At 39.1% G+C, this 13,106-nt stretch overlaps 1 protein-coding gene across 1 annotated transcript in view; it reads left to right on the top strand.

Annotated features, from left to right (window-relative positions):
- Positions 1-13,106, top strand: part of IKKepsilon (I-kappaB kinase epsilon) — a 217,132-nt gene that overhangs the window by 45,257 nt on the left and 158,769 nt on the right. Inside the window, exon 4 of the mRNA XM_090369072.1 lies at positions 548-677. Coding sequence (XP_090225198.1) covers positions 548-677 — 130 coding nt within the window. The remainder of the gene's footprint in view (positions 1-547; positions 678-13,106) is intronic.

The following is a 13,106-nucleotide window of genomic DNA, read 5'->3' as shown; positions in this document are numbered from 1 at the left end:
CCAGTACAGAGAAGGGCAACAAGATTGGTGAGGGGAACGAAGGGGTAGTCTTACCAAGAAAGGCTTAAGTTCTGCAAATTGCAGCATCTGGAGACTAGGCACCTGTGAGGTGATCTGATTGAGGTGTATAAGGCCTTGAATGGGTTGAGCAGGCTCAATTCTGATAGAATTCTCCCTCTTGCTCAGATTACAAACCCGAGGGGGCATAAATTGAAATTGTGTGTACTACTGATTTATTTTATTATTTTTTATTTTTGTGGAATGTGATATTGTTTGCCAATAAATTTCCATATATAGTGTGGACATGCTTTATTGCTAATAATATTTTCAATTTAATACTTCATGAATTTAAATCTGCAGTATCATTTCATGCAAGATATATAGCAGTGTACGTTTTCCATTAAATCTTTTTTTGATGATCTTTGTTTAAAATAGAAATGAAACTTTCTTAATTACAGTGCTATTCATTTGGAGAGATAGTATTTTCAAGGAAATTAATGATTTTATATGTTTTTCTAGTCTTTTTATTACTTTATATTTTTCCTAGGTTGAAAGTAGAAACAAAGTTCTTGTTATGGAAATTTGTACTGGTGGTAGTCTTCTCAGTATTTTAGATGATCCACAAAATAGATTTGGATTAGAAGAAGAAGAATTCTTATGTGTTCTTAAAGATCTTAGTAAGGATGATTAAGTATTTAATTAAGCATTTTAATTAGCTGTTTTATTTACTTAATTGTTATATTAAATTATTTTCTATAAGTAGCTTATAGGCCTAGTCAAGCTCCTTGGTTTATTTTGAATTTAGATAGTGATTTTGAAAGTTAATTGATACTTAGTGTACATAGATTTACCGTTTTTAACTTGCCGCCATTGTTATACGATACACGGTATATCCTGAACTAGATAACGTAAAGTTTAATGGGAAACTAGATACCAAAACATGTAGCACTGTATGAGAAATCTGTTAACTTAGTATTGTATAGTATTATCAATTAATTATTTATTAATCTTATTAAGTATAGTATTATCAATTAATCAGTAAAATTTATTAATCTTATTAAGTATAGTATTATCAATTAATCAGTAAAATTTATTAATCTGATTAAATTTCATTGTCAATTAAATTGTTATTTTTTTAACTAAATACATATAAGGGCTTAGATTTTATAAACGTAACATTATAAATTAATACATATAACTTGATAGGAGAAAAAAGAAAGTCATATAACGTAACTCGAAGATAATACTTGATACTGAAATAAATATATATATATAGTGTTATAACTGCATTGGGATATAAGTTTAGGGTTATATTTTTGTATTGAAATTTTACTTGAAATTGAATCAAAATCATGACTCAGACCAGAGCAACAAAGCAAAAGGCTCAAGCTAATGGGAGTGCTGTGGCTCAGGGGAGAACTGGGGGGGGGGAATTGTCTTCTGAATCACTGCCTTTTGAAATGTACTGCTGTTGCTTGATGTTTGTGGAGAAATCAGTAATGGGACGATATTGCCAAGGGGGAATGTCTTTGGGTGTAAGGAAATAAGGTGCCAGCTCAGCGTTGCTATGGGCCTATGTGAATGACACAGTGGATGCCCTCGAAGGATTTAAATTGAGGGCCCATCAAGCTCTTGGCTGCCCACATCAATGCCAGGGCTTGCACTTGAACGTCACGCAACACAGCAGCAACCCCCAAGGCAGAATGCACTGATATCACAGGAACTAGTTGTTGTTGGTGACTCTATTGTCAGGGAAATGGGGAACATATTGTGCAAAAAGGATAAGTGGAATAGGACCAGGGTATCTCTGCCAGGGACAAAGGTTGACATTGTGGAGCAGATATCATCTTTTAAGGGCATAAAAGACACCTTGGCAATAATGATATTAAGAGTAGAAGACCGGCAGAATTACTTAACAAGTACAGGTCAATGTTGAAAAAAATCCGTGAGTTAGGGTTGAATTTGAGTGTCTGCAATTCTGCCCAGACATGAGAGGAGGGAGTATATGATTAGAGCCTTTTCAATCAATTCAGTCCTGGAGATACTGTGCAAGGCTCAAGGAGTAGAATTTTTCTCAGCCTGGTCTGTGCTTGTTAACAGGAGAGAGTGCTTCTACAGGGATGGGATACATTTAAATAGAAAGGGTGCAAGAATATTTGCTGATGCTATCAAAGCAGTGTTAGGTGGGTCGGAAAACTGCTGGTTTGGGGGCTACACTGAATAATAGATTAACAGTAGCCACTGGCAGAGGTGAAGTGATTCTTGCACTTCTTCTATTGAAATGAGCAGCAGCCTGGAAAACAAGGTCCAAGAGACTGCTGGGAGTCATTGTGGAACAAGTAAATACATGGACTGTGTTAGGGTAGCTAAGAATAGGAACAGGTGCATGTATACTTGCATGTACACCAATGCTAGGAGTTTGGTAAATATGATAAATAATTTGATGAATTTGAGGCATTGGGCAGAACATCAAAGGTGGGCATTGTTGGGATATCAGGACGTGGTGTCACACAGATATAAGGACGTGGTGTCACACAGATATAAGGAACGCAGAAATGGAATTTGGGGAGTACAATGTGTACAGGAAGGATAGGAAGGGAGGAGGGGTTATGCTATTAGTTAAGAAACACATAAAACCCAAGGAAGTACAGCCCACCAACATGGCTGGACAGTGCAGTGTTGAGTCGGTTTGGTGTGACATAAGCACTGGGAAAGCAAAATTGAAAGTAATTATGTGCTATAGGCCTAATGACTCTAATGAGTATAATAAACAACTGTACAGAGAAATAGAGTGGGCCACTTAATCAGAGTGTCTTATAATGGGGGATTTTAATTTCCCAAATGGGATTGACTGGAATTTGTGGGTTGGTCACTCATACACTAGCAAGGCTTTTGTGGATTTATTGGATGATTGTTTTCTACAGCAGCACGTTCGGAAGGCAACTAGAGGGAGTAATACTCTTGATATGATTATCACTAGTGATTCTTCATGCATTAGGAAAATGCAGATAAAGGAACCACTAGGTGGCAGAGATCACAGTGTCCTGATGTGTGATTTACTCAAAGATGTAACTACCATCAGGGGTAAAGGGAAGAGTTTTTGCTTTCGTAAAGGTGACTGTGGTGGTCTGAGACAGTATTTAAATTCTATATGGTGGGAGCAACTGATTATGTTACCAACAGCAAATTCAAAATGGGAAACATTCAAAGAATTAATCTTGGATGCTACTAGGCTTTTCATACAAACTAAGAAATATTGTTCAAGGTTTAGGTCTAAATGGATGTCAGATGGATTAATGAGACATGTGGCAGAGAAGAAAAATGTATGGGATACATATAAATTAACAGGTGACACGAAAGCCTGTGATAGATATAAGCTGGTCTGTAACCCAGTCACAAAGGAGGTTAGGCAGGCGAAGGCAGATTACGAGAAATCTTTGGCAAAATCTAAGCAAAGAGTTCTTTACTTATGTAAACTCTAGAAGGAAGGGGATGAATCAGATTGGTCCACTTGATATCGATGGGTCAACTGTTGATGATCCTGCTCAGGTAGCTAACAAACTGAATGAATATTTTGCATCGACATTCACACATGAGGAGTTATTCAGCGAGGGGAATGCCAGAGGTGTATTCAACTCTGGCAGTAAGCTAGAGAATCTTGTAATAACTGAGAGTAAAGTGGAGGAGAAATTGTTGAAGATAAATACAAGAAAGGCAACTGGGGTGGATGGGATCTATTCAGTTATATTAAAGGAGGCAGCAAAGGAAGTAAGCAAACCCTTAGCCATAATTATAAGAGCTTCCTTGGACTCAGGGGAAGTACCCATGGACTGGAGATGTGCAAATGTGACCCCAATTCACAAAGGAGGACAAAGGGCGACACAAGTAATTATAGACCTTATAGTTTAACTTCTGTTCCTGGAAAATTAATGGAGGCACTGGTTAAAGAAGCACTGCGGGATCATCTAGACAAGACTTCAGTTATAGCTCAGTCACAGCACGGTTTTGTTAAGGGAAGTCTTGCCTGACCAATTTGATTGGATACTATGATGCAGTCACAAAAGAACTGGATGCAGGGAATAACTTTGATATTATATTCTTGGATCTTAGAAAGGCTTTTGATACTGTTGGACATGGAAGACTGCTGCACAAATTGGAGCAGTGTGGCATTGGATGCAAATTGCTGCTATGGATAAAGGGGTGGTTGAGGTGGAGAAGACAGAGTGGTAATCAATGGACACTGCTCATCGTGGACTAATGTTATTAGTGGAGTCCCTCAGGGTTCAGTATTGGGTCCATTGTTGTTTTCTGTATTTATAAATGATATTGATGATGGTATATCAAGCTTAATGTCCAAGTTTGCAGATGATACGAAGGTTGGCAGGGTTGTTAAGGACACTACTGACACTATGCTACTGCAACAGGATCTGGAAATGTTGAGCAGATGGGCTGAGATGTGGCAAATGAAGTTTAACATTGACAAATGTAAAGTACTACATATGGGAAACAGCAACCCCAGAGCAACGTATCAACTCTGTGGTACTACACTGACAGTGGTAGAGAATGAAAGGGACCTGGGGGTGGTTGTGCAGGCAGATATGAAGTTTTCTGACCAGTGCAGACGGGCTGCAAGAGTAGCGCATGGTGTATTGTTGATGATATATAGGAATTTTTCTAGCAGGGATAAGGAGGTGATTATTCCCTTGTATAAGGCAATGGTCAGACCACACCTAGAGTACTGTATACAGGTCTGGAGGCCTCATTTCAAGGAGGATGTAGAGATGCTGGAACGAGTACAGAGAAGGGCAACAAGATTAGTGAATGGAACAAAGGGGTGCTCTTACGAAGAAAGGCTTAAGTTTTGCAAATTAGTGTCTGCAGACTAGGCACCTGCGAGGTGCCTAGATCTTATTGAGATGTATAAAGCCTTGAATGGTTTGAGCATGCTCAATGCTGATGGGATTCTTCCTCTTGCTCGGAATAATCACCTGAGAGGGCATAAATTCAAATTGAGAAAAGACAGATGTACGATAGATGTGAGGAAATTTGCCTTTAGCCAGCGGGTGGTTGGTTGGTGTAATAGACTTCCATCCCCTGTCGTGGAAGTTGATAGCCTAAATAAGTTTAAGGCTCAGCTGGACAGGTATTTCGAACGAACAGAGGGGTGAAGTGGAAGTGGTTATTTTTTATTTATTTATTTATTTATTTTTTTTTAGACTGATGCTGCATAAGCTTTCTTTCTTGCATCAAATGCCTCTGCTAATGCTAATTTGGATCTTAGAAAGGCTTTTGATACTGTTGCACATGGAAGACTGCTGCACAAATTGGAGCAGTGTAGCATTGGAGACAAATTGCTGCTATGGATAAAGGGATGGTTGAATGTGGGTAGATGGAGAGTGATAATCAATGGACACTGCTTTTCGTGGACTAATATTATTAGTGGAGTCCCCCAGGGTTCATTGTTGTTTTCTGTATTTATTAATGGTATTGATGATGGTGTATCAGGCTTAATGTAAAAATTTGCAGATGATACAAAGGTCGGCAGGGTTATTAATGACACTAATAACAGTATGCTGCTGCAACAGGATCTAGAAAAGTTGAGCAGATGGGCTGAGAGGTGGCTACTGAAGTTTAACATTGACAAATGTAAAGTACTGCATATGGGAAGCAGTAACCCCAGAGTAATGTATCAACTGTGTGGTATTACACTGACAGTGGTAGAGAATGAAAAGGACCTGAGGGTAATTGTGCAGTCAGATATGAAGTTTTCTGAGCAGTGAAGACAGTCTGCAAGTGTAGCTCATGGTGTCTTGTAAATGAAATGAAGGAATTTTTCTAGCAGCGATAAGAAGGTGATTATCCCCTTGTATAAGGCAATGGTCAGCCACACCTTGAGTTCTGTATACATGTCCGGAGGCCTCATTTTAAGAAGGATGTAGAGCTGGTGGAATGAGTACAGAGATGGGCAACAAGATTAGTGAATGGAACAAAGGGTTGCTCTTACGAAGAAAGGCTTAAGTTTTGCAAATTAGTGTCTGCAGACTAGGCACCTGCGAGGTGCCTAGATCTTATTGAGGTGTATAAAGCCTTGAATGGTTTGAGCATGTTCAATGCTGATGGGATCCTTCCTCTTGCTTAGAATAATCACCTGAGGGGGATATGAATTCAAATTGAAGAAAGACAGTTGTAGGGTAGATGTGCAGAAGTTTGCCTTTAGCCAGCAGGTGATTGATTGCTGGAACAAACTTCCGTCTGTTGTTGTTGAAGTTGATAGCTTTAATAGATTCAAGGTAAAACTAGACAAATATTTGGAGTGAGTGGATGAGTGAAATGAGAAGTTTTTTTTTTTTTTTTTTTTTGGCTGATGCTAAATAAGCTTGCTTTCTTGCATCATATGCCTTTACTAATGCTAAATATGAAATCATGATTATTAGAATTATAATACTGTTTCCTCGTGTTGAACAATACAGTTTTTACAAACATTTAGTGTTATCAGCTGTATTCTCACCATTTTTACTGCTTTGAATAATTTTTTAATTTCCTTTTTAAATTTAACACTTTACTGGATGTCTTTAACTTTCTTTTATCACTGTACTGATCATGTTTCTTCACAGGCCCCATATGTAAAAAAAATTATTTTCAAAAACACTATAAATCTCTTGAAAAATATAAGAGAATCTGCAAAGCACAGAACAATATGCCACATTGTAGACAAACTGAACTGAAGTGGCTAGGCACCTGCCCAGTAATCTGTGTTTAAACTTTTTGTCAGTTGGCAGCCTCATTATAAATTTCATAAGTCTGAGGCAGAAGATCTTGGAAAGCAAATTGGAACCAAGAGTAAAATCTCATTAGTCTGAAACTTCATAAATCAAGATCACTTAAATCAAGGCACCACTGTATACAGGGTGTCTCAAAAATATTGGTACAAACTTTAGGAGAGGTAGGTAACATCTAAAGGAATGTGAGTCGCATAGGAACCCATAACCAGAAACGTCACGGGAAAGTAGTAGCAGAGGCACAAGAAGCAGAAATGACACAAGACAGTAATTAGTGGCAAACATTTATTTGACATGATATTAACAATGGAGTACGAGTTGGATGCATTTCATGATGTTTTTTTTTTTTTTTTTATGTGAACCCCAAACACGAGAGGTATTAGAACCTATAGTACTTAGTACCGTGCTTGGGTTGGAGGTTGAGAAGACGAAAGAAGATATTTGTTGACATTGGACTTGAACTTCTGTAGATTGTAATTTTCAGGAAATATGTATGAAGGAAGGTTGTTCCAGAAAACGGCAGTTGAATGAATAAATGAGGAAGATGAAAAGTTGGTTCTGTGGGTTTGAAGTTGGACAGTAAATGGATGTTGGCTGGTGGCGGCACATGTTCGGACTGTTTTGAAAGAGAGAGCGAGAATTATAGAAGCCAATTCAGAAGAACAGTGCCCATGGAAGTATCTGTAGAAGAGGCATGCAGCAGAAACAGTGCGTCTATGAGAAAGCGAGTGGAGAGACTCTGTTAGAGATGAATCATTAATTAACCTAATTGCCCTCTTCTGAATGGAATCAAGAAGCGAGAGAGGTTTTGGGGGTACCACCCCAGATGTGGGAACAATATTCCATGGCAGGGCGGATTTGCGATTTATACAGAGTGAGCAGCTGTTTGGAAGAAAAGTAACGCCGAGAGCGAAAGAGAAAACCATGTTTTTTAGATGCAGAGGAAGCAATATTTGTAATGTGCTTGTGCCAAGAGAGATTAGAAGTCAGGGTAATCCCCAAAAGAGATATATCATTTTGCCTAGAAATTGGAGTGTCACTAAAGATAAGCATAGGAGCAGAAGAATCCTTTTTGCGAGATATAAGACAAGACTGAGTTTTAGAAGGATTGAAATCAACGAAGTTGTCTTTGCCCCACTGGAGAATTACCTGAAGATCGGCATTTAAGCAATTGGTAGCAGATTTTCGAGAAGTTGAAGCTGATTGAGCAGGACAAGGTTTCTCAAAATGGAAAGTGGAATGCAATGTGCTATCATCGGCAAAACTATGGATAGGATTTCCAGTCAATGGAAGAAGGTCATTGATATATAAGAGGAAAAGAGTGGGGGAAAGAACTGAACCTTGGGGGACACCGGCATTAGTGGAGAAGTTAGAAGACAGAGACCCATCTACCATCACCCTCAGTGAGCGATCAAAGAGAAAACTGGATAACCAATTACTAAAAACAGTTGGCAAACCATAAGATGGAAGCTTGTTTAGAAGACCTTTATTCCAAACACGAACAAAAGCCTTTGAGATGTCAAGAGCAACTACTTGTGTTTCACCGAACCTTTCCATTGAATTAGTCCATAAATGGGTAACATAAGCCAGAATATCACCAGTGGATCGACACTGGCGAAATCCATACTGGCGTTGATCTACCTAGAATTAACCGCCAATTCTCAAACTACCTAGAAACCTTCCGTCTGATCGTTGATCAGACGGAAGGTTTCTAGGTAGTTTGAGAATTGGCGGTTAATTGATTTCTCCATTACTTTAGAAAGAGTAGAAGTAATTGCAATGGGACGATAACTGGATGGGAGGAATTTGTCACCCTTTTTAGGAACTGACTGGATATGAGCAAATTTCCAAGCAGAAGAAAAAACACCTTTGGAATAAGAAAGTGAAAAAAGGCGGCAAAGAATAGGAGTAAGTTCAGGAGCACAGGTTTTGAGAACAAGTGGAGAAAAACCATCAGGACCTGGAGTTTACTTAGCATCAAGATTCATCAAAATCCTTCTGATATCCTTTTGACGGAAGACCACAGGAAGCATTAAATGGAGTGTGTTGGGAATGGTGGGAGGTGTTTTACCAAGATCATTAATACATGAGCTGGAAGAAAAATGGGATGCTAGCAGGTCAGCTTTATCCTTGGCTGAAGTGACAACAGAACCATCTGGTTTGGACAGAGGTGGGAGCAGAGATGGGCTAAAGTTGTGGCAAATAGCTTTGGCAAGAGACCAGAATGCTCGGCTACCATTAGGGCAAGAAGCAAGTTTTCTACTCTTAGCCTGTTCAAACTCTAGTTTGGACTGATTAATAACTGCTTTACAATTGTTGCAAGCTTTGGTGTAAGCAGAAAATGAAACTGAAGAATTAGAAACAAGCCAATTACGATATGCAACATTCTTCTCTTGGACAGCCTTAGCACATTTATTGGAAAACCAAGGTTTAGATAAAGGACGAGATTTTAAAGTGGAGTGTGGGATAAAGGATTCCATTCCTGCAAGAATAATTTCACTGACACGATCTGAGCAAACGTTGAAATCAGAAGTTTTGAAACAGTAATCCGACCAAGGAAAAGAAGAAAAGAAGTCTCGCAGGTCACCCATTTTGCATTCTTGTAATGCCAAACAACACGAGGTTGGGAATAGCCATGAGATAAAGGTTCCATTGGAGAAGAGACAATCACCAAGTTGTGATCTGAAGTGCCTAAAGGACCTCTCACTTCAACCATGTACTTAGAAGGGTTGTTTGTGAGAAAAAGATCAAGCGTATTGGCTGTATGATTAGGATTGTCCGGTATTCTTGTAGGTAAATGAACAATCTGTGCTAGGTCATTAGTAATTGCAAAAGCCTCAGCATCTCGACCTGCTGGGTCGGTGTGACTAGAAAACGGAAGCCAGCTTTAGTTGTGAACATTAAAATCACCAAGGAAAATTACCTCACTGTTAGGAAAGTTGGACTGGAGAAAGTCAAGTTGCAAAGAGAGGAAGTCAAAGAGCTCCAAGTGATTAGTGGAGTTGGGAGAACGGTAGAGACAACAGATGAATTTGACACAATGAGGTAGAGAGATTTTAAGCTAGAGAAGATCAAAGAGAGGAAATTCCAAATTGCCAAGTCTCTGACAGGGAATATCAGAACGGACATATGAACATGTACCACCTTTGAGGCGAAAGGAATCATACAGCGAATAATTTGGGCATCTGAGATGAGCAGTAGTTGAATCAACCGATAACTGAGATTCTGTCAGAAAAAGTACATGGGGTTTGGCAGACTGCAAGTGGAAATGGACATCGTTGAGATTAGAATTGAGACCACGTATATTTGTGAAATGAATTAGGAAGTCCTTGGGAGGTTTAGATCTTTTCGCAGATAAGCTTGCTCCATTAGTTTGACAATTCATGGTGTATTCAATAGTAAGAAAAAGTGGGTGGGACATGCTGTATGAAGTAATGAAATTTTTGGATATGGCGTACATGTGGTAAGAATATACCCAGATCCTTGACATAACGTGGCCTCGACAATGCTCCCGGCATACACACTACTCGGACTCCCTCCAGTCACTATCTGGTAGAGTAGAGGTAGCAAGATTATACACTAGCTGATCTGGAAGCCCCCTAGAGAGTTACCAATAGGTTCGGTCCGGTGTACAACATAGCCAGGTGGGAAGGAGCAACAGTGCGTAGCACACGCTTCTTGATTAAACCGGGGTTCGAGCCCGTCACCACCAAATACGGAGGATGCGGAAAGGTCAGGGAATGACCACCGCATGACCCGGAGCAATATGGCCTTAGTTGCTAATGCTCCTTAAAAAACCAAACAACCGGTGTACAACAGATGCTTGAAGGTTCCACCATGAGATGCGATGCATGCGTGACACCGACGCAGCATGGATTGGCGGACACAGTCGAACACACCTGGAGTTCTTTGACAGTAGCAGCAGCGCAGACGAGTCTCCACAGGCGATTCATACACGATAGATTTGAGGGCCCCCCACAGAAAGAAATCAAGGCTCGATAAATCAGGTGAGCGTGGGGGCCAGTCTACGGGTCCACCACGGCCAATCCATCGACGCCCAAAACTCCTGTTCAAATGGTCACGAACACACCTTCCATAATGGGCAGGCACCCATTATGGAAGGTGTGTTCATGCAGGATGATAACAGGTATGGACCAACTAAGCAGTCACCGACCATACCTGCCCACACATTTATTGCAAAGCGATGTTGTGCGACATGGGGGCGTACACCGACCGTGTGGGTTGTCGTGAGCCCACACATGAGCATTGTGCTGATTGAATAAGCTTTCCCGAGTGAAATAAGCCTCATCCGTGAACAAAACATTGATATTTTCCCTCTCGCGAACTGATGAACAGCACCGTCTATAGACTTATGGTGACATTTCCGGTTATGGGTTCTTATGCGATTCACATTCCTTTACCTACCTCCCCTAAACGTTTGTACCAATATTTTTGAGACACCCTGTATACATTTTTATTATATAATATCGATGTAAATACACCATGGTTTACCCATAAATTTAACTATATAAGTAGTGTAACAGCATTGTTTGATTTTATCTCATATTATGGCTACCTTCACAACGAGATACCAGGTATTGCACTACTTCAAATAAATAACGTTTCTCTGGTAGAGAAGGCTACTGTTATTTATTCTCAGTAGGCACCACCACCCAGACGCTTTTTGGAGCTTGTTGGCTCACTCATTGGTGGGCGGGCAGGTACCCTGATAATGCAGACATGTCATCACGGTTGAGAAGTTAATTCCACAATATGAGAAATGCCAAATGGTGAAGATAATGATAATATTTTGAAGACTAAATGCACAAGGCATAATATGTTATGGATAAAATTAACTCTATAATATTGGTATAAATACACCATAGTTTACCCATAAATTTAACTACATAAGTAGTGTAACGGCATTGTTTGATTTTATCTCATATTGTGGCTATCTTCACAACGAGATACCAGGTATTGCACTACTTTGAATAAATAACACTTCTCTGGTAGAGGAGACTACTGTCATTTAGTCTTCAAATATTGTGTCATTTAGAATATTGTGCATTTAGTCTTCAAAATATTATCATTATCTTCACCATTTGTCATCTCTCATATTGTGGAATTAACTTTGCAACTATGATGGCATGTCTGCATTATCAAGGTACCTGCCCACCCACCGATGAGTGAGCCAACAAGCTCCAAAACGCGTCTGGGTGGTGGTACCAGCCCACTGAGAATAAATAACAGTAGTCTCCTGTACTAGAGAAACATTATTTATTCGAAGTAGTGCAATACCCGGTATCTCATGAAGATAGCCACAATATGAGATAAAATCAAATAATGGCATTGTACTACTTATGTAGTTAAATTTATGGGTAAACTATGGTGTATTTACACCGATATTATATAGTTAATTTCACCCATAACATATTATGCCTTGTGCATTTAGTCTTCAAAATACATTTTTATATACAAATATGTATGTGTACACAGGGTCTACATTAAATGGTATTTGAAAACAGCTCAACTCCAGAGCCTACACTTGCATTAGAAAGCACAGTTGAATTGCTGATGACTGAAAGTATTGGTCCCACAGGAAGTAGCTATTGCTGAACACAAATATATTGTGCAAAAAGGATAGGTATAATAGAACTGGAGTATGTCTGCTAGGGGCAAACATTAATGATACAGAACATTTAACACTTTACTGGATGTCTTCTACTTTCTTTTATTGCTGTACTGATCACTTTTCTTCACAGGCCCCCCCATATATATAAAAATTATTTTCAAAAACACTATAAATCTATTAAGGACACAAAAGGTGTTGTACATATTGGTACTAATGATATTAAGACTAGGTAATCTTTGATTTACTTAATAGGTATAGGGCAATATTGAGGAAAAGCTATGAGTTACGATGAAATTTGAAAAAGTCTGGGATCTTGCCTAAACATAATGGGAGACTGCATAATAAGAGCCTTGTCAATCAAATTGGCCCTATAGAGAATAGAGTTACACAAGACTCATTTTACAGCAGTAGGATACACTAAAATAGAAGGGATACAAAAGAATATTTGCTAATGCTATCAAGGCAGTGTTAAGTAGGTCAGAAAACTTCTAGTTTTGGTGGGGGTGGAGGGAACACACAGACTGATTGTGTAGCTTCACTTAAATATATTATTTTCATGCAGATATTCCCTCTCAACCTGTACATTCAACAAAATATTTTTATTATGGTTGTAGTTGAATTCTGTTGGCAGTGGTCTTTGCCCATAATACATAACACATAATAATACATTCATAATAATTTATACTTATTACATA

The sequence above is a fragment of the Mastigoproctus giganteus genome, chromosome 2 (assembly GCF_048544385.1).
Source record: "Mastigoproctus giganteus isolate SK-2022 chromosome 2, ASM4854438v1, whole genome shotgun sequence".
NCBI classification, from domain to species: Eukaryota; Metazoa; Arthropoda; class Arachnida; order Uropygi; family Thelyphonidae; genus Mastigoproctus; species Mastigoproctus giganteus.
This window is presented reverse-complemented; position numbering and strand designations above follow the sequence as displayed.